Below are 23375 nucleotides of genomic sequence, written 5' to 3'. Positions count from 1 at the left end.
TGTGATTTAACCAGTCATGCTAATATTCCAGGCAAGGCATTGGAGCAAGGTGCCCTAGAGATTTTAAAATAGCATTTTGAGACATTTATGTGCTAGGAAAATGCATGCACCTGGTTCCTATGACTAACCTGCATAAGATCTGTTCCAGAAATAGCCCTTTCATAGTTTTCTGAAAAAACAACCATCTCATATCACATATGGTTTCTATTGCCTTCATAACTCATTGCACTGTGAACATTTTATTTTAGGTCTGAGTAGTCCATGTCTCTCCACTGGCTGTAACAAGAAATGGATTCTGCTTTAAACAAATTAACTGAGAAGCACTCTAAGACCTTGTTTAAGCAGGCAGGCAAAGGAAACAATATTAGAGATTGCTTTTGCTAAACTTCCAATAAATGATACCAACCTGTGTACTGAAGATGCATGGGGTGTCCTACGTAGAGCATGTCAATATGGGGCGGATGCTTTACCCTGATGAGCCTTGTTTGGTTCTCCAAAGAAGGAGTCACACAAAAGCTTGGAACAAAGTCCTTATGGCAGTCCATGTTGGTTCGACAAACTTTGCTGGCTTCAATAACTTTTCGTGCTGGCAGACAGGCATACTGCAAAGGGTGTTTAAAATCATCATGAAAGGTAAAGGTAAGCTATTTTCCAGCACATCAAAATAAAGGGAACAAAAGATTCCTTTTTAAGCAAAGAAATGCCTCACTGATACAAGCCCATGAAGAGCTAAAATCTGATTTTTTTTCCCCTAGTTTTTTGTTGTGAAATCCTCACAAATCTCTACCTGACGCATATTCAACCTGTCATTCCATATTTTGTAGTGTGGAAGAGAGGGTATGTACGTGTACCAAAATAAAAGCAAACTATTTCTAGCAAAGTACATATATGCACAACAAAAAAATCATGGCATCTAAACATAGGTCAGTGATTTCTAATGGACAGAGCCTGTATCAACATCCTAGTGACTGATCTGTTCAAAATGAAGTTTCAGCAAATAAACCAACAAACCTACCTGGTGTGTGGTAGCTAAGAAATCATTCTCAACTAAGATGAACACAGGACTCAACGCACTGCTGTGCCCCAACCCCTGCCTGTAACACTCTTCCACTCCCTAAGTCTGACAGACCAGATCTTTCTTGCTCCACATGGGCCAAAGACAGTACAGCAGAAGGGAACAGGAAATTAGTTTTCCCCTTCATGTCTCTTGGAAAATCTCAGTGACACCTTTCCTTTTGTTCTAAAAATAGAAGCAAGGAATCATAATCTACTATTTGCCTTAGGAGGAAAAGCAAAAGTAATTTCTACCTTCTCAGCCTGATCATTGCACTCCCCATAACACGTGTCAGACCCTCACCATTAACCTTGATACAAATTCCTTCTACTCTAATGAAGGAGAAGACACACTTTCAAAAACTGCTGCATAGCACTGCAAAGACCACTAAAAAAAATGTTCAAAACTTGCAGCCAGTCTAAAGACACCTGAAAGTCACAAGGTCTCAAGCTTCCTGATGCTTTTATTTCTTCCCTGTTCATAAGTAGCAACCACAAGCTTAAGAACGCCCAGGCTCAATGCAATAGTGATTTATCAAATCTTGCTTGACACCGCCTTATTTCAAATGAACCACTGGAATGTGTTCAGCTCTTAGTGGTTAAATACCCTGGAGTGGGAAGTTTACCACTGCAGAAACTGTAAACATAGCAGATTTGGAAAAAAATTATTTTAATTTCTTCAGATATTTATCAGTAGAGTCAGAACAATAACAAACTGGTATGTGTAGAAAAGTTTACACAGTTGATTCGTGTGTTCTTCTGCTTGTAAAGAACCAAGAGAAATATTCCATCACTGTCAGTATGGAACACATATTTTAAAAAACATTGATGAAGTTTCACAGAATCATAGAATGGCTTGGGTTGGAAGGCACCCTAAAGATATCCCATTCCCAACCCCAGTCATGGGCAGGGACCTACTCCTGGACCAGGTTACCCAGAGTTCCATCCAGCCTGGCCTTGAACATTTCCAGGGATGGGGCATCCACAGTTCTTCTGGGTAACTTGTGCCAGTGGCTCAGAATTTTCACAGTAAAGAAATTCTTCCTAATGTCTAATCTAAATCTGCTCTCTTTCAGTTTAAAGCCATTCCCCATTGTCCTGTCACTATATGCCCCTGTGAAAAGTCTCTCCTCAGCTTTGTTGTAGGCACACTTTTAGGCACTGGAATGCTGCTAAACCCTTTTTTAAGGGAGTAAGGCAAAATCCTACTGAGAAACTTGGTTTCTATGCGACAAGAAAATCAACATAGTGAAAAAAAAATTAAGTATGGGCCCTTACGTTGAGAAACTGGACAATCTCTAGGACCTTCTCCTGCATGTTTTTATTTAAATTTAGGGAGCAGTGCTGCTGCCTTCAGACAAAATAACTGAACAGACAGTACAGGGCTTTGCTTTCCCTGTAGTGCTGAATACTTTTAAAAGACTGAAACACCAAAATAAGCAATTTCAACTTCTTCTCAAAAGTTTTTTTTCCCACCAGTATTGTGCATTCAGAATACTGAAAATGACTGAGGTGTCTTTCTGCCTAAAGGAATGAGGTGCCTAAGATTTTTTATGATTCTTCCAGAGACTTCCTGTTTGATTATGGGAAAAATTGTAACTAGCATTTTGTAGTTTTTTAAGCTGTAATTGGGAAAATTGTATACATGCACAGCTTTATTACAAACTGTAGATATTCTTAAACACTTGAGTATGCTGTATAGGTGTAGGCAAATATTACTAATTAAATTCTAAAAAAAAAAATAGATTTGCCAAAGAGAATTAGCAGTTTAAGTAACTTACCAGATGGCTGTCCAACTTATTGCTGTATGAAAAGCAAATGTCTGTGAGGCTGTTGTTACTACAACATTCTACTGTGCCATCAAGTCTTCTGTAAACTAAAGAACATAGGCATAGAGCAAATAATCAATATTATTTGTTGAAAAAATTAGTCTCTGAATGAAGTAAAACTATTATTACTATTATTAATTGTCCTGCAGCCTTCATAGAATTACACTAATTCACAGTCTAGCTGAGGCTCAGTCACAACTACAAATAAAGCTTCACCACCAACACGTGAATGTCCCATGATTTCAGTCACGTGACATACTGATTTTTTCACCTTTATAAATCTCCTTGAGATACTGGGGATCTAACATTGCATTATTTTGAGTATTACAAGTTGCAAAACACTTCCATATCCATTGCCCCTAACTTGCACCAATATTTGGCTTAGAAATTTGTTAGCTACCACTGTACTGATTTCACTGGCTGGCTGTGGAAATGGCCAAGACTCAAAACATACTTTTTACATCATGAAGGCCTTCCAAGCCTTGAAGGCTGCAGCAGTGAACAAATGATGTTTTAGACCTTGATTTAATTAGCCTGGTAAAGAACCTTTGTACATATGCTCTTGAAATGAATTAAGCCTAACTTGCTGTGCCGCTTAAACACACACAGATGTAGAAGAATGGTCAGGGTAAGGACCTGTATCACAGCAAGGCAGATCAAGCCTGTGATACTGGCTGCTGATTTATCACTGCACAACCTGCAATCCACTGACATGGAACTTTATGCCTGAGGCTTACAGGTGCAAGCACTGCACCGTACAAACCTTTTTTCAATTACCCTGAGGCTAAGAAACCACATATATTTTTGAATAGCAAATGACCATGAAATTAGTATTCTTATAAACTACATTGAAACCACTTTTTTTTTAATTTAAAAAAGTTCCTTAGGGCATTGTTTTCTCTCTAGCTTCAATACTCAGATAGTTCACTCTCCATTTGTTTTATAGTCAACTAGATGGAGTCCATTTGCTATATACATTTTTATCAATACTCTGTATTTATGTCAAGTTGTGAACTGTCAAATTTTTGATAAATGACAGCTGCTCAAGACCAAACAGAATTCATTTAATTTCAGAGGAATATTTCTCACTGCTGGAGGCTTATGACTCTGAAAATGCAGACAGACTGGTCTGATTAGAAGGCAGCAATGGGGACAATGGACTGCTAACACAATACAGCAACCAGGCTAGGAAGCAATATTGAATCTCCAGCACTAAGCCTCTAGTGTTCCAATCTAAATAGGACTAGTTCATCTGCAAAATATGCAGTTTTATTACCCATGACTCCAAAATTGCACTTCAGAGAACAGCAGAATCTGAGGATATATATACCTACAACATCTGAGAATTGGTTCTTGCCATCCCTGCCCAGATGAAAGCATGGGCCAAAGTTGCACTCCTCTTCAGAGGCGTAATTCAAAGTGTCAGACCTCTAAAAGCAGGTTCTTACCCATACTCCACTAGTTTCCAGTTCAAATATTTATCTCAGTATCAGCTATATGATCACTTTCTTTGCATAATTAAAAAAAAACCCCAACTTTGTTTCAGAGTCACAGAAATTCTACAGTGCATCAAAACCAAAGACAGTCGAGTTGCCAGACCTCCTGTTTATTTCCAGGATGATGGAAAAATGCAGTGACAATTTTCAAGCTGTGGGAATAACCTCCCACAAGCTTTGCTCAGCAGCAGCCCCTTACTTCTGGAATTCAGTTTCCATGAGTGCTTGCATGAAAGAAACTTTAGAGAGCTTCAGGGCATGTCACAAGACACTCAGCTAATTTAACTTGACTGTTGTTTTTTGTTCTACTCAATTTTTGTTTATTGTTCTAGTTCAGTTCTTTTTTTTTTCCAGTTTCTTGGGGATAAGCCCTTAGAGTAACAAGCACTCTAATGTATAAAAGGAAACAGAAGGAAGCAGACTGACTTCCAGAAGCAGTATGTGCAACCCAGACAAAACTGAGTTTATGGGCAATGACATAAAACCCTATAGGGAGACACATCTGAAGAAATGGCCATAATAAAGCACATCATTGGGTTAAATCATATAATTTGCAATGTCATGCTGATCAAAGCTGTGAGGTAACATGAAATTTACATCTGCAAAAGATCACTGATTTGATCCATTTTACAGAACTTAAAACAGAGGAGATAATTGTACTACTGCTAAGAACAAAGTTCTGCAATATCCTAAAGAAGCAAATATTATTATTCAGATCATACAGGATATTTGTACAAGATGACTGAAAGACAAGAGAAATTCCTACGTGTAGCCCTCTCTCAGATTTCACAAAACAGCATGACACATTGGTAATTGCTTAAGACAGGACACCAGATTTGACTTACAATAAATCTGACCCCAACAACAAATTCTAAATCCAAAATAGTCTTTAAGACATGATTAAATTAAAATATAGATTAATTAACATACAAAACAATGAGGAGAGCACCTTAAGTCATACCTCTAGCTGGAAAGCTTAATTGCTGTAGGGTGGCTGCACTTACACAGTAGCCGACCTGTGACTTCTCTGAAATGTCTCCCAGACAGGAATTCCAGTCTTCCACATTATAAACTGGGCAGTCTTGTAGGTTAGTGACAAGGTCTCCCACAAAAAGACCTCTCGGTCCATTGGCAGGAGAATCCTGAGAAGAACAGTGAAGCCAGTCATATTACTATGGGAGGATAAACAAGGATTAGTTTACTGTTCTGTGTATACTATGAAATCTTTAGGTTAAGACACTAAAAAATGGGGGGGAAGGAAAGGGAAGTCTTCAGATGTCCTGGACACATCTTAAAATTTGAGTAATTATTTTCATGTAGGTCAAAATGGTAAGAAAACTCACAACATATTAAGTTCAAGTAACTTAAATTAATACCCTAAACTTTTCAAGAAAGCAGGTGTAACTATATTTTCAAAGGTAATAAAGCATTATAAATGCCACTCTCTCATGAGCTTTATCAATTGACTTTTAGGTCCAAGAAAGACTGAAACCTTTCAGGTCTGCTGTTCAACTGTGCTGTATTTACATCAGAAAAAAAATCATTCCTTTCCAGAATCCCAGAAGTCTATCTCTACTTTGCTTCCAGCTGACCAAACAAGGAAATCAGCTCAAAATAATCTTTAACATTGAAAAAAGATAGCAGTAACTGGAGTGATAACACAATTTCCAGTAGATTTGCTTTGTGCCAACACTGAAAAACAGTTAAAACCAGAAATAAACCTGCAAACTCATCACAAATGTCTCAACAGTTTTATAGTATGCTAACTAGTCTATGATTATTCACATCATGTTCCTTTATTTACTAATACTAAGATACATGAGACTGAAAGAAAACCCTTTAAGCAAGAAGTTCAGTATATCAGATTCTGCAAAGAGCTGCACTGACCAATTCTGATTGTGATAATCAGAGATACAGGTACATTTCAGATCACAAAGCATATAACATGGAAACAGCAAATATCCTTCTTACCTCTGCTACCTCAGTGACAAGTGCCCCAACACCCGTGTAATAGAAAGGGAAAAGAATGGCTGGCAGCAGAAACAACACCATGAAACTGGCAACACCAAGAACAAAATTATGCCACACCCCTAAAAAGAAGGCAAAAAAAGTTTCTAAATAAACACTAATAACAAAAAGCTGTTTTTTAAATGATCCTACAGCTGCCTTCTGATTAACTTTCCTGAAATTATTACTTCGAGAATAAATGAAAAGTTAATTTGTGAACATAGGCATAAAAGAAGAGTACATAGATTACCAACTTTAGTTTCTATAACGCCCCTTTGTAAGGGAGTTTTAGAGAAAACTCTTAAGCCCCTGAGAATTATACTATCAAAAAAGACAGGAGAGCAGTAAATCCATTTCTAAGGTGTCATTCCACCAGATTAAGATTTATGTACCACTACTTTTTTAAGTATGAGAGGGTAATGTACCTAGAAGAGAAACTGGGCTTCTGAATCAATTATTAAAATACAGAGTTGTCTTCAATCATAAATATTTAAAGAAAACCCAGTGGAATTACATGTTACCTTCTACCACAATAAACTGTTGAAATTAAGAATTTCAATAAATGGACTTATTTTTGAATAAATACTGTTTGTCCTAGAGAGCAAGATGTCTGAAATTTACTTGTAATTCAGTATTTATGATGGTAACCTATATTATTTAAATTAAAATTATTACATGTATATGTGCCAAATGAATTTAGGAAACTATTTGAAAAAAATAGCTTCTTCTACAAGAAAATATGGACCTAAAATCCTATCAAGAAACAGCAGCACTTCCTGACACGTTGTTTTGGGGAACATATTTGCAATTGCCATCGTTATAGTATGTGGTTCTCCATAAGAAGCAATGAGCCACTATTATAAGACACAGCTGGTGCTCATCATCAAAGCTTTGTGGCTTTCCACATTCAGCACTACACAAATTTTCTCATTAGTTTGTGTTCTCGGACAAACAGTTTTGTATGAACAATGCAGGAACGCTTTTCAGTGTTGAAGAGTCTTTATTTCCTTCTTCCTTCATCATGTTGTGAGGAGTTTGATTCAATTCTGTACTCACAGTGCAGTTACAGCACAGGAATTCAACTAAATATACAATAAATACAAATGTATTCAACCTATCTTTCCTGCAGTGTCTATAACACAGAAATCATAGCATATGGCAGACTTATGTCCCCTGTCTATCTCCACATCTCACTTCATCTTCTTTCACACTTGTATTGCTGGAGAAATGAGAAACATTTTTGGAGTCCTTGAAGTAAGCTGCCATTTCCACTGGTACATGCTTCTTAAAGTAATTTTTTTCTATAGTTTTAATTGTATCTCATGGAAAGGCACTCAGATAGAGGAAATGTTTTTGTAATCCATTCTCCTTATCTCACATACACACATTTATTTGCAACAAATCTAGAAGTAGTGAGCAAATATTTTAACTTTATTGTTTTAACCTTTTTGTCTTAAAAATATTTTTTCAGCTTAACAAAAGACAAAAAATGTAAAATGGAAACAAAATTATTTTCAACAGTGTGGCTGCTACACAGAGTAAACTGAAAAAAATCCCAACCCTTAAAATAATAAGAGGTGATGGGACTGCTAGAGAGTGACAAGGAATATTTTCAAACAGGAAAAAAGGGCCTTGCTACCAAAATTGACACCATTTGCTGCGTGGAATACGGCAAGAAGTCTAAAATAGAAAGGTTTATAAGCTCATCCCAGGTGATCCACAGAAAAATAAACATGCTCTAAATCAGAATACCTGTAGAGGCACACTGCTCAGTCTACCTTCAACTTCATCTTGCTAAAACAGCCTCATCCTTGGACATCTAATTCCTTACATTTGAGAAGAGACACTTCACACAACCCTAAAACACCTTAAAATAATTTATTAACTATTATTTAATTAAGAAAACCAAAAACATTTAACTCCTGTTAAAGACAAGATTAAATGTATTAAAAATTATCTCAAAAAGTAAAACAAATATTTGAACTAATTATGAGAAGGTGCTGCACAGAATCCCTTTTCATCTATCTAATAGGCATGGAATTATGCTATAAATATCACAAATCTTACAAGAACACTCATTTCCTATTCTTGAAGATATGATGCCATCTGCTGTACAAAAAATATATCTTTAATCTCCAGACTATAGCTGGACTACAAAAAGAATATTTGGTATTGGCCTCTAGTCTAGCCCTGTTACTTAGCTGCTATACAAAAATATCAGCGTATCTCCCTAAATTCAAATTTCTGAACACCAGGAATAGGTTCATTCAACTGTTCTGACAAATAAAAGAAATTGGTTGTTTACTGAATATTGCATTTTATCATTACCAAACATCCTAGTTCTGAAGCATATCAATCATAAACTGTGAAAAAATGCATTTTTTTCTTATACCTAACTGAAAGCAAGCCATTCATGCTGACCAGTCTTGCAACATGTTTGCTCCTGCCTTGTATTCCCCTATTTCAGGTTTCCTGAGAAACAATTACAGGTGTTTGCTTGTCATCAAACACGCAAACAATTATTTTCTATCACGCCTTAGAATTCTATTTTTCTAGCTAATGTCTCAGGAATCTATGTAAGGAAACCATTTTGAAATTCAGTATGCCTTTTCTTTCAGTTCTGTTCCCAGTAGATGGAAATGGAAACAGATTAATTTGAGAAACAGGGCTTCCTAAAAGTTAGCTTATTGTATGTGAATGATTTTTGTTGATTTGGGTATTTGGAATACAGATATATTTACTTACCTAGCATTTGTAATTATTTACTTGATTTATGAAAGCTTGAAAACATGCATGCTAAAGGTTTCTGTATGCTCACCCTCTATATGATGTTTTAGATACAATATTCAAGAAACAAAGTTAATAACTAAACATTACAACAGGCTGGCTAGTAGCCTGCGACAGAAAAAAACATCAGCATCAAGAACTGAACCAAGATGATAACTTTTCTATCTCTATTTCAGTTTTTTGGGAGCCACCTTGTCTCTAGAAATAGTCATACAAGGGGCTCAGGCAGAACAACACCGTCTCAGTTGGACTTTTCACAGCAATGAGGCTCTACTCAACAGTAGCCAGAGACTTCAGAAAACATCAATTCAAAACCATCTGGAGGTTATCTGGAACCATAAGCTACGACCCTCTTTGGATGTTTGTGTTTTAACCTTTATTTCCTCCTGATGGCAACATCAAAACACAGTGACCTGTACAATAACACAACTCACAGGTCAGTGAAAATCACAATACTATTGAAAAATAGATTGTTCCTATTGCAGAAAACAGTAGTGAATTGTTCAAGGACGTTGACCTGTGTTGATAGGAAGTCATTTTTCTCATAGCACCATTCTGGCTCGGTATTTCCCAGCTTGTGTGCTCCAAGGCTTTGCTACTTAGGCAATACAATGTGCAGAAACATCCCAAAGAAGAAAGAAACAAAAACCACAGAGGAACTCCTACACCTAATGCAAGAGCTCTTTCTAATGAGAGGAACATCAGAAACCGGTTTTTCCCCAACCACACAACTGGAATTTCTTATGCACAGCTATTCTGAATTGGATCTAGAATAGAATAAAGTTCTTCAAGTCAGGAAATTTGCAATCATTTAAGATCCCAGAAAGTGACATCTCTAGCCCAGAAAGTAGCCCAATAAGGACAGAAATGATCAAATGATTCTCTGAGATGCCAACACAGGTCAAGAACAGAAGGATCACCATTAGGTAAAGAGAAGCTTTGGTACTTACTCATTCTAAACCTTAAATATTCAATCAAAGATTCACAATGATGCCTTAGAATGGTGCTAAGCAAAGATTTAATAAAAATCCACAAACTATTACCTGCACAAAATATCCTTAACTGCTGAACAGGAGATATCAACTGCAAGTGAGTTGTGAAGAGGTCAACAAATGCTCCAGGATAGACAATGAAGATAAAAATTCCAAATCCATTAAATCGTACTTGCTCTCTTAAAAAGAAGAAAAGAAAAGTGAAGTGATGTAGCTGCAAACAAACAAATGAGTAACTGAGAGGGAAGAAAAGTGAAGTGATGTAACTGCAAACAAACGAGTAACTGAGAGATTCTACAAAGCACACAGTTTTTGACAACAAGAATGACTAAATTATAATTATAAAACTAATTTACTTTTTATACTATTAGTAATTCACAGATAATTAAACTAAAGGACGTTTTCTGCAGTAGTTGCCACTTCTAAGCACTACACATTTTTAAGTTTGGTAAAAACATAAAGGGCAAGTTCAGCTTCTCTTCTGTCTCCCGGTAACAGTAACACACAAAATAATTTTTAAAAACCTAGCTAACTTCCATGTTAACATATATTTCAACATTTGGGGTAATTGCTCTTATAAGTAAAAAAATGGTAGCCTGTAAGAAGCAGTTTCAAACTCATCTATGTAAAAATATTTGCAAGAATCAATTGCTTTCCTTTTAAAAAAATACTTCCACAGTTCTGGAAATTTAAATTCCTCTGTTTCTCCTAAACGGACCTTAGAGTACATTGTAAACTAACAAAAATGAGGGAAATGTCATCTGAAAAAATGAAAACAAGTCAAGAGGTTAAAACGACATATGCTAATGCCCTTCCAAACCATAACACTCCATGATTCTATTGAAATATATTAGTAGCTGACACTACTATACAGATAATATTTTTTCCAAGGGTTTTGCAATTACTTTTAAATGGAATTTTTGGAACATACACATTAAAGTTTTTTGAAGCTAGAAATTGTACAAGGGACTTAAGAGAGTCATGGCAAAATCATGTTCCAAGACAAACCAGGCAGAGATCAGCTAATCCTCTATCTTTACTTAGACAATATACTGAGTCTAACCTTTTCCTTATTTACATTTATCTATTTAATGTGTATAAACACCAAAAGAAGACAAAGAATTATACAAAACTATTCAGAATTAAGTCTCACACTAATACTGTGGAGCTAACTCATATCATGCTACCAATTAATAATAGGCAGTTTAATGCCTGTTCAGGATTTCATGACTTGGGTAGAAGATACACAGGGAGGAAGAAAAAGACTTGTTTGGTATGAACCTTGACTAAGCTAAGGCTCAAATATTTAAGCCCTTATAGTTCACAGGTATTGCTTTCTAGAACTGAAGTTGGCAAAAATGTATTAGATTTCAGGAAGGCTAAGTGACTTGCCAGAATATTAAAATTTGTCCAGAGCACAGCTTTTTAGTGAAGTTGAAACCTTGAGAATTTACAGTAACAGCACTATAGACACAACCTGTGCCAGAAAGAGAATAAAAAAGTCAAGAAGAAAACAGCAGCAGCAACATTGGCCACCAATGTACATTGGACCAACTAATTTCTCCTCTGGAAATAGCTGGAAAAATAATTTTTTGACAAAAATATAACCCAAAATTGAATATTCAAAGCCTTTGCTCTAGACCTTGAATAAAGATATCACACCATTAAGATACAAGAATTATTCTTTCTTTCTGCTTAAAAAGAGCTATGTAGTAACTCCTAGCTTCTCTGCAGTCTGCCAGCAACATGCACTAGAAAGAAAATTTTGTTGCTTCTTCCTGTGATGGCATAAGCAAAAGGTTCATCCTCCACAGAAAATTCCCTGTGAATATTTGAGGGAAGAAAGCTGAAAGACAAGCAGAGCGTATGAAACACAGAGGTTCTCAAACCATTCTTTTGAGTGAGAACCTTTGGGGTTACAAAAAAGGTAGTATATGGGTTAAAATGCAGTCATGACTTCCTATATTCAGGAAAATCAGAGAAACAATTTAGGGCTTTATGCTCAAAGAAGAGAGAATGACACTGCCCAGGAGAAATGTGGAGGATCCCAGTAATCACTGCTTAACCTTCTTATGATAAAGTGGCATTTAACAGTAATGACTAACCTGTCAAATAATTTTGGTGAAGTAATTATCATAGTTAAGGACATTAATAATATAATTTTTGATCAAAGCTAATAAATCACTGAGGTTAACAGGGACAAATCACATTTGACTAAGTTATTGCTTCAACCTGTTCATACCATATTTCATGAGCTATGTTTAAACAAATCAATTAAAAATCTGTTTTAAAGTATCACTGTGCAATAGTATGAGTTCAAGTTCCACAAGCACAGAAATTAAATTGCTGTATAAGAAACAGGGCCACTTAAAAAAAAAATAGTTTTAAACCTGATGCTATATTTGCACAGCAGAAGTCCCTTCTCATGATCTGTATAATAGACACTGTACTAAAACTCTATCCCTAATTTGTACACCCTTCCAAACTTCAAATCTAAGGAAGGAATTACAGACTAAACAGACTCTCTAGATAAAACAAAGCAGGGCTAACAACATTCACGGCTAGGTAACTGCTCTGGAATATTTGGCTTTGTTGTCAGAGTAGCACAAAAGCAAAACAAATTACCGAATAGCTGCCACCCCATGGCCGACTTCATGTATCACACCGCTGATGAGGATTGCAGAGAAGAAATAGGTCAGCTGGCTGATGGGCAAATTGACACCAGGCACCTGTTGATGTGGGCATGACAACAAAACAAAACACAGGAGGAAAACAAGAGGTACAAAAACAAATCATTCTGCTCCTAAATTTGCTGCTCTCACTCACTTCTTCACACCCATGGTAGAACAGGGGCTGTTCTCAATGCAGCACGATCAGTTTGCACCTCTTTTACCAACTTATTCACTGTGTTTTAAAGTATATTAAATATATATTCTTTTGTGGAACATTAAAAAGCTCTCCAGGCACAAAAGCCTTCTCTCTGCCCTATATATTCCCCACAGCTCTGACCAAACAAATCCTACTCTATATCAAGCTCGAGAAGTTTATAAAATTGTACACAGACTTCCATTCAAATGAAACAGGTTTGACACTGTGAGCATTAGTTTACAATTTCCTGCAGCCAGTCACACAGCTATAGAAGAGATCCACCTTTCAAAAGAAAATAATAAAAATTGTAAGGCACTCCAAAAAGTATGAACATGAAAAATTCAAAAATGAGTTGACAGCTGAACAGTCCGTCTCTTCCTTCTCTCTTCCTATACAAATCACAAAATTATTGCAGTTTACAGCATCAGAAAAAAAAAGTAATTTTCATCTATTCTTCAGGTTTTGGTAGTCTACACATGGCAATTTAACCTTAAAAAACCCCCATATTGAAATGAGCATACTATTTTAATTTACCTAAGACATAATATGCAGGCCCCTCATATTCTTCCCATTGCTGTAGATTCCCACCACTCCCAGGTCCTTCACTGTGCTTGTCATGAGACACCAATTGCTTCCAGACAAGCTTCAAAGCGGTCACTAGTCAAAGCACGAGGAACCATCTCCTCCTTCCTCCTGCTCAGCTCCATCACCCTCAGCTGCTGAGCTGCAGCAGGATTGCTCTGGGACATTTCTCCTGTCAGATCTACAGCTTTTTCTACTCAAGGCAGGCTGCACTCCGGTATGCTGTGATGTGAACACAACATCAATTGCAATCCAGCCTCACAAAAGAGATGCTGTGGGCAAAAACTCCTGGCCTGTCTACAGAACTCTGTAAAACCCAGCATCATGGAAAACAAAAGGCAGCACATCCAACTAGGTAGGCTGTATTCTACCTTTGTTCAGTCCTGCACATTCTTCACTTATATACATTTACCTACTCATGTAGCAGAACTCTACAAGAGTTGGTTGAGACAATCTAGCTAAATTAAATCCTTCAAAAGGATTTATTAATGTTAATCACCTCACAAATTCTGTCCAGTGTGATGGTGACCAAGGAATTTACCTTAACTGGCTCAGCTTGGTATCTCACAGCATGAAAGACAGCCACACTTCATTTCTGAAACATCATTGCTTGCATTACAACATCAGCTGGTGGCACTAATGCATCACTTCAGTGGTGCTGCCTCTGCAGTGGGAGGACAGATGGCAGCAGCAAGAGCTGCCATCTCCATTCCATCATGACTACAGCCTGCTAGAACACAGAACCAGATGCTTTCAGACTTTACGTCAAAGAAACTATTTTAAGATTCACCTAAAACAGAAGTTACCTCTCATGAAGGGTTCTGCAATCAATAGCAGTATTTTGTTAAAAAGCATGCTTGTATTTTATGGCCTTCTGGAAATGCCTTTAGTAAAAGAAGATCCTTTGCTTGTAACTAATCTGCCTCTTTCCTACTTTTGTCAGTAGGCAACCAACACAGGAGGGGGCAGCTGAAGAGAAAGAGCCCAGTTACCTATAAACAGGTATTTTACATCAAGTACGTGACTGAACAAAAGAGGAAGCATATAAAAATCTTAATAAAATATAAGTACAACTGTTTCTCCCTCTCTCCACACCCAGAGGGTAAAGGCTAAACAGCTTTAAGCCACAGGCTAAAATTAGGTTTACAAAGAAAAAGTGAGGTTTTGTTGGGTTTTTTAAAACTAATTTGCTCTCTTCCAGGCAGCCAAATACAGGTAAACAATTTTAATGGGAAGATCCTCCTAAGTCATTCTTCACCTCTAACCACATAAATCTCTTTTTGGTGGCAATTTACACTAGCACATTCCCCTTAAAAAAAAACCTGAAACTTGCTAAAGGCAGAATTGTACAACCGTGACCATTCAAAAATGAAAGAATGAGGTAAGAAAGGAAGAGAACCACAACTTAGGAGAAGTAACCTTATCCCCACGCATGACTTTATTCCTATCTATTAAACTGTTTTCAGAGCCAGTCAATCCTTGGTTTGAATGCAGTGATATTGCCAGGAGGCAGTCACTGAGGAAACAAGTCCACATTGAAATTGTGAACATTATCCTACTTTTCTACTTTCATTGTTCCAGTTTACACCAGATTAATTCCAAAGGCTCATCTTTACTTTGGTTGTGTCTGTGTTATTTTCTCCAAAGAGCAATATATTGTCAATGACCACTTTACTCTGGGGTCACAAAAGTGGACGGATCCATACAATGACCTCAGAAAATGAAGATGTAAAGGAACTCCAGAAATGTTAGGACAGATCCTGTAGGAATGTAAATTACAAAATTTTCTGTCTCATGTTCAGCTCATGCCCTCCCAGATGCACAGACTGCCCACTCCTGTCTGCCCCTGGAGGTAATTCAGGAGCAGGCTCTGGACAGGGGATAGCAGTGGCAGTGACAGTGGTTCCCCTTCAGGTCTCACTGTCTGCTTTTTCCAACACACACCGAACTCTGTATATTCACTCTGCCTGTGGGAAACAGACCCAGCCACCCAAAGGCACTGCGTTTATGGCACATGCTAAATCAGGCTTCCTGCACTCATGCCAGTCTAGCTGCATGCAGTCAGTTTAGTGCTTACAGGAAGGTCAGTTGTGTCTGCACACAATTCCCAACATGTGGTAACTTGAAGAGCTGAGTACTTAAATAGAGTAACGTGGCTGGGCACCTCTGCTCTAAGCCATGTAGCAAAAGGCAGAGCAACCCAATAACACTTTCTGAATTTTAGGAAAATGACCATACATTTTGGCCACATTGCACTCATGGTATAATAAAGGTGACTAGGAATCCTTCCAGGTTAAAACTGTTGCAAGGCAATGTCAGTTCTTCCACTACTGCCATGCAAAGAGATTAAAAAGACAGTACTTGCAATCTCCCCTATCCTGTGAAATACATTCCATTCTAAAACCACACAATATATTGTCCAGCACCAGAAATGCACAGAACAATTAAATATATCATTGAACTTTGATACTGCCAGAAACAGCACTTGAAATTTCACATAGTAAATTAAGTCACAAGTCCTTGAAGAATCAAAAAATACCTCCTCACTAATGATTCTTTGCTTCTACTATCACACGAAGTTTTTTGCCCTTCTTTCCTTTTCCACTGCTGTTTTCTATTGTATTAAAAGAAACAGAACTTGTCTCCTCTTGTCAATTATGTATGAGCTCTGCAAACTGTAAGGTCACCAGAGCCTACTGCACAGCTTGCAGGAAACGAGTTCTTAACTCAGTTTTATATGCTTAGTACTATAATTTTATTCTTAGTACTATAATTTAGGGCTTTTCAAAATGATTATCCAATTCCCACTCCTGAGGATTTTTAACATAAACTCTTCCACATGTTTGCCTTCATTTTCCCTTTTTCTATACCCACTCTCCCATTTTTAAGGCTGGTAAAAAACCAGCACATTTTCATGTAGATGGACATCAGGAGCTGGGTCATTCTTGCATAGGAATATTTTAGCATCCCATACCCCCTTAAGAAGCTGCTTTATATCTGTACACAGTTCTCAAACAAAGACCTGAGGAGCAAACACTCACCACAACTTGCAACATTCGATCATTCTGGGCTTTTGGAGCCTCGGTGAGCATCTGGGTCAGTGTTTGCAGCAGGGTCTTCCCAAGCAGAATAACAGAGCCAAACATGGCAACTATTCCAAACACCATTCCTATGCTGAACCTATACAGAGAAGCAAAGAGTTCAGCAATGCATAGCTGAGAGAAAAAGGGTGTCATCTCCGGCTATGTAAATCTCTGCTTTACAGCACAAGCTACTGCACAAAACACAGGGCAAAACTTACCTGATGCTACCACAATTCACCAACAATCTAGTACAAAAACACTTAAGGAAACTATCAACAATAATATACACTAATAACACTAGTAACTTATATTCTCCTTGTTTAATAAATGTTCTACCTCCAAACCATATCCTGATCAATTTTCAAATACTTTTATTCAGTTACCCAATACATGTAACTTGCCTGCAGCAATGAATATATAAGTTTATAAGAATATAGAAACTTGTAACTAACAATGTATAATTTGCCATGCTGCATGACAGCATCACATAAATACAGACCTGGATCAAATTACGGGGCAGCTTATGTTCTTCAGTACGTTTTGCATCATTCCAACAAACAATAAAACGGGCTAAAGAACAATAAATGAGACTGAACCTTTATTAAAGAGCAACTAAAAAAGTACAACTGCAAAACCACATTAACACCAATTTCTTAAGCTACATTGTTCTTCTCCTCACCAATTTTTCATTAAAATCAATGTTGAAAATAATTTCAATTCATGTCACTCTGCCTAGTGACAAATTTTTATTCAGCATTAATATTATTATTTTTATTTTACACTGTCCTATAGCTGAAGGATGTGATAACTCTTTTTTTTTCTAACTAAAAAAACTTCCATGCTGCAAATCCAGCACATACACCTCACTACCAATCCTTCCTCCTCTCTTAACAGCTCAACTATTCTCGTATCAACCTTAATGAAGCTCACTGGGAATTAGTAGATTTATTTTAAGCAACATGTACTTGTAATGTTAATTAAAGAGACTAGTGGAAACATTATACTGTAATAAATTATACACATTAAAAATTGTAATTGATATAGAGCTATTTCAGACTGATTATTACAAAATCATTACATACTAGAGAAACCAATTTGAAGCAGACCTCTCTTTTATTACTATCTCACTGAGGGTAGCAATACAGGAAATGAAAATAAATTCAAACCTTACTAATTTTATATTTTCAGATACAAAGTAATGCTAGGAAGGCAACTGAAGAATAGTTTCTAAACTAGTCCAGGAGCACCCATATTAGACCACCCTACTTATCTACCCATTCCCAGCACTGTGCACCTTTGCAGGGAAAGGTGTAGGCAGATAAAAGACAGAAGGTAAGCAAGGTGCTCCTGAGCAGGTATCATTGCTGAATGTCTGGGCAATGATTAACTACAGGTACATGGCTGGCTCTGAATACTTTGTAAACTGTAGCGACTGGGAGAGCTAAATCTACAGCACTGGGAATGATCTAGGATCTGAGCAGCTGCTTTCAGACCTACTTCTGTATTGCAGTATTGCATGTAACAGCAGTACTCTTCAGAACTATGCATACTTCAAACCACACATAAAAATAGTTTAAGGATTTCTAGTTTTATAGAATCTCAAAATGCAACCTGTATTACATTTATGTATTTTTTAGAAGAGGTTAAATACTTATACTGGCACAGTACAATTAGAGCAACCACTCCAAGTGGTTTAATCATTAGCCTATTAAAATATCTATGTCTACCCACTGCCCTTCTAATGCTGAAAGGCACAACTGTTCAATTGTTGACTCTGACAGAAGAAAAAGGAGGCTGAATTGGTACCATAAGTAGAGAAATTTGGGTTTCCATCTCCCCCAGTTGTAGAACTGGCGGTTGAAGAGCGCGGTTTGCCAGCGCAGGTGGAAGGGAGAGACGCTCAGGCCGTACGTCAGCAGCCAGTCCTCATAGGACGCCTTCAGAGAGTTGGAGGACTGCAAAACAACAGAAAACCAAGTTTGACCAAAACATTCGAGGAAGATTTTGTAATGTGACCAAGCAGTAAAGGTGATCTGTTTATATAAAAACAGATACATAATTTCAAGTAAATGTCCTACACCTTATTTACATTTTGACATATAGGTAGGTGTGACATGTAATGTGAAAAAGTTATGTCACATGTAACGTCATAAAAGTTATGTCACTGTTCTGATGTTATTTCCAACATCTGTAGGTTTGTGAGAGAGATTGGGTATCCAGAGTTATCTGACAAACAAGGTCCTGCATCATCTTTCCTAGTGTTAAATCCCTTTCAGTAGTTCTACTTTCTGGTTAGAAGGCTAGAGACTGTTGATGGTATTCTTTCAACATGTAATTATATTACAATAAACATTTTAAAAACCACTATAATGAAACATTTTGTCTCCAGCTGAAAAAAACTTTCTAATACAGATGAGATATGGCTCAGTATTGCAGATACCTGTTAGTAAGGATAAAAACAAGGTCTATTTTTCAAACACAAATATTATGCCTAAAGAGGATCTGGAATATCTGATCAGGCTAACAAAAAACCACAAGGAATTTGAAATTCTCAACCTGTATTGCAATAGCAGTTTCATTATGGCAACTTCACAGCATTTCAAGACACTTCCGCTAATTCCAAAGATTTCTCTTGATGAGAAATGTGACCTATGAATACTTATCTGCAGCATTACCTTAAATTATAGACCAATAGACATGGTTTTTGCAATTGCTAACTTTACTTTATGGTGCCTGCATTCTCAATAGGCTTTAGTCACCTGCTTCATGGAAGCTTGTGTCAGAAACCCAGGTGAAGGAATGTTTTCCTTGGAGGAACTCAGAGCTCAGGAAAAGCACAGGTGAGCTTTGAGCCTTCTGACATTGGGCAGTTCCCAAGGTAGGAGTGTCTCTGATAAAATCCAGACAAGTCTTTGGAGCTGTCTGAACTGGAGCACTGTTCCCAAGGATCCCCACAAGCAGCAGCACCTACTGAAGACATCCAGAATGTGCACTTCACAACAGGCTCCCTTCTCCTCCCCAACAAGGAACTCCACAAGTTTCTGGCTCTTGTCTGTGGTCCTTTGAACAAATTTAGCACTTGCCAATTCCTTGCATTCCTCCTGCCCTGCACCACAGTGGTGCTAGGGGTTGAGGATCTCATACTGCACACTTCTCATTTTGTCATTTTGTCAAATTTTCTCATTTTGTCAAATTAATTAAATCTTGAACACTAAAAGTTGATTTCAAATAACAAATCTCCTCAGCTGTGAGACCCATTTACTTGAGCCATTGTTCACGTACCACCTATTACACCATTTATCCTTTCTGCCTATATATTTCTGTATCATTTCCTCCTTCACCCTACTGATTTCAGCCACATTTTCATTCTGTCAGCTGAGGACACCAACAGAAATTTTCACTGTAATGCACTCCCATCAATACCACTCACTACCTGTGGTATCATTAAGTTTAGTGTCCACAATCATATCAGCCTTTGCTAATGATAACAGAAGAGATCACAAAGATGATTAGACTTGTACACAATAAGTGATACATAAGCCAAGGAAACAAAGAAAAAGACCTCACATAATCTACCAGATAATTAAGAACAAAAATACATACATCATTAAGAATCCCTGATATGAGAAACTGTCTTTTGTGAAATACAAAACAAAGTCCTATTCATTCACACAGTCAAAAAAAACCTCAGAACAACCCTAATATATTATTCTAATAAAGTTAATCAGATAGATTGATTTGACACTTGAAAATGTGTTCCTTCTATCTCATGCAAACCCCATTTTTTTTCCCCTAGAATTGCCAAAATTTCATCCCTTAGAATTCATTCCAGCAACATCACAGCTTCACTGTCCTAGCAAGACATAAATAAGTACAAAGTTTTCCATGAGGAATATGGAATCACTGACCATACAGCTGTCAAATGTGGAAAAGAAAGGTACCAAAAATTTTTCTTTTGTGCTCATATGTTGTGTAAATGTTATTCATGATCACTAAATGGCTGCAAACTTTTGCAAAATATGTTAAAAATATCTTTTCAAAGTTTTGCTACTTCTGTCCTGATCTCAGTGGGATCACCACATTAAACACACACCCTCATGCCCTTGTATGCTTCATTTCAAGCTGCTTCCACACAGGCCTTGGCCCTGCTTCCTTGAGATCTAAGAGATTAGTTAATTTGATAGATTAGTTTTTACTATAAAGGCTACACCTATTTATTTATGCAGCCTTTAAAATGCTGGACACCTGCTGGACACAGGAGCTCCACAGGTACCTGCCAGCAAGCAGGAGTCCTTAACATTCTTCTCTGCTGGCAAAATCTCTTCAAGAGCTCTGAATCATTTCAGCTTCCTGACCTTAAAAGCTGAGAGCCAACCTTGACTGAACGTGTCTAATGCATCCTTTATTTCCCACAGCAGAAGGAGGGACAACCTCCTGCACTTCACTTGTTCCTGATCTTTCAGGCAGGATGAAATGTGATGACTTAGGATGCTGGGGAGAAGGAATTTAGGGGTCTGAGTGATTCTCTCTTACAGAATCCAAGCTTCAATGAAAATACTGGTGGCAGTAGTACAACGAGGAGCAACAAGGGAGACTTAACATTCAAAATTCCAGCTTGATTTGGCATAGCTTTAGTTTCCTGACACACATGTATCTTTTAGTTCTAGCAATATTATAAAATGCGGATTTAGCTGGGCAAAAATACATTTATACACAATTATAATTTCTATATTGTAGTCTAGGAGTGAGACTGCCAAAATAAAATACTTAAAATCTGAACAAAACTAGTAAGGGAACAAACTGAGCAAAAAATATTGCACACTGAAGAGGTTTACAGAATAAACATTAACTGCAAGTTACAGTACACATCCTTCTCTTGCCAAAAATATCAATAGGATCACTCATGGAAAAGTGCTCCCACATTACTTTTCACTCATGCTCTGTATATCCTCTTGGTGTAATTACACTGAAAGTGATTTGAGATTCAAACAGTCCAATTAATTAAACAGTACAATGTTGCTGTGGTTGCTGGCAGCCTTGGGTTGTGACGGTGGTGGAGATTCACAGTACCAGCAGAAAAACAAGCAACCTGAGCTTCCTAATGATATAAATCTGGTTATTTAATCCAAATTCCATTCCAACTGTGGTACTCACAGTGAAACCTACAACTGAGACGTACAACAGGAGATCTACCACTGCAACTCAACAGCTCCCACATAATTCCTGAGGATTAATAACCTTGGTCAACTTTTAGTTAAAAGATCAGAATTAAAATTTAACTCCTGGATTCTCATGCTTGCTATAGAATTCTAGGCATGCCCCCTTCTTTTTCAACATAAATCAGGCATTAAGTAGGCTCCAGTGCAGCGGGTTTTTTTCCTTCTCTTGCTGCAGCAAGAAATGCAGTGGCTCTCCTTATGTACAGAAGAGAATGATTTTATGGTCGAATGCAGAAAGAGATCTTCAGAATCTCAGAGATGCAAATGGTCTCAGCACCATGGCACAACAGCTGGTTTGGTACCTGAGCTCAGTTCTTGCTTCACAGCCCAAGAGCCTCCACCAGACACAAAGCTGCAGCCAAAAGAGAAGCAGCAGCCTCCTGGCTGACCTTCAGTCAGAGCACGTTCTTCTGGTACCTGGCTAACCTCATGTGTTTCAAAACAATGCTGTTTTGGTTTTGTTTTTTTTTTAATACTTAACATAGATTTGCTGCAAGAAAATTTGAGAAGTCTTCAGGTAAATGACTGCATTTGTTATTGTCATTATGTACAAACTGTATTTTGCAATTATCAGCTTTCATCACTAACAGAGCTACATTTGCTCCCCAATTGCAGGGGGAGACACTTTTCCAAGTTTTCTAAGCACCTGATTTTTCTTGTATTTCTTCCTATATCTTACAGGAGTGAAAAAATGCACACTTTGTACTTTCGTATCACTAAGCTTTATCTGCCTTGGCAGAAACAGATGCAGCTCCTGGACTGTAAAATTAAGAATTACAGATCAAACCTCTCATTTAATTTTTCCTCATATTTAACCAGCACACAGCCTACTTTGTATGCATTCTTTGCAATTTCGGTCATGTCTTAGAAATCATACCTCTAAATCTGTAAAAAAAAGAACCCAAAACAATGCCACACCACTTAATGAAATTTGAGCAATGCACAGATGCATCCCAGATTTAACAAATGATGTCTTGGTGTATTTTCTTTTTAAAACTTCCCCTCTATATCAGAAGGAAAAGAATGAGTCTCCGAATACTCTCCAAGGACCAAAGTTTATTTCTTTAAAGAAGTATTTGTATCGAGTGCTGTCTCAAATTTTCTCCAGTAAAACTAAAGACATCCAAAAGAAATAAATATGCATTGCTTTTTACATTTTTTAGGAAAATCATCATTATAAGGCACATACTCTCTACACCGCAAACTTACAAGGTTGTATGCTAGGTTTAATTAATAATAAACTCCAGACAGCACGTTAAACTGCCACGGAGCCTCTTAAGCAGTCTATTAAAAGCTGTTTTCCCCAACTTTCCGCGGTCCCGGTCCTTTAGCACAGACCGGAGCCCGTGCACTCTCCCGGGCGGCGTTTGGAGCCCAGCACCGGGAGAAGCGGAGCAGGGGCTGGCGGCCCGCGGGGCGGGAGGGGCGCCGGGGGCCGGGATCGCCTCAGAGCCCGCGG

At 37.5% G+C, this 23375-nt stretch overlaps 1 protein-coding gene across 1 annotated transcript in view; it reads right to left on the bottom strand.

The window, feature by feature from the left end:
- Nucleotides 1-23375, bottom strand: part of MBTPS2 (membrane bound transcription factor peptidase, site 2) — a 41351-nt gene that overhangs the window by 17242 nt on the left and 734 nt on the right. The window contains exons 2-10 of the mRNA XM_031060213.1: nucleotides 20606-20612; nucleotides 18504-18652; nucleotides 16656-16794; nucleotides 12790-12893; nucleotides 10216-10343; nucleotides 6350-6468; nucleotides 5340-5520; nucleotides 2835-2929; nucleotides 407-602 (exon numbers count right to left, since the gene is read on the bottom strand). Coding sequence (XP_030916073.1) covers nucleotides 407-602; nucleotides 2835-2929; nucleotides 5340-5520; nucleotides 6350-6468; nucleotides 10216-10343; nucleotides 12790-12893; nucleotides 16656-16794; nucleotides 18504-18652; nucleotides 20606-20612 — 1118 coding nt within the window. The remainder of the gene's footprint in view (nucleotides 1-406; nucleotides 603-2834; nucleotides 2930-5339; nucleotides 5521-6349; nucleotides 6469-10215; nucleotides 10344-12789; nucleotides 12894-16655; nucleotides 16795-18503; nucleotides 18653-20605; nucleotides 20613-23375) is intronic.

Source organism: Geospiza fortis, unplaced genomic scaffold (assembly GCF_000277835.1).
Source record: "Geospiza fortis unplaced genomic scaffold, GeoFor_1.0 scaffold161, whole genome shotgun sequence".
Classification (NCBI taxonomy): Eukaryota; Metazoa; Chordata; class Aves; order Passeriformes; family Thraupidae; genus Geospiza; species Geospiza fortis.
This window is presented reverse-complemented; position numbering and strand designations above follow the sequence as displayed.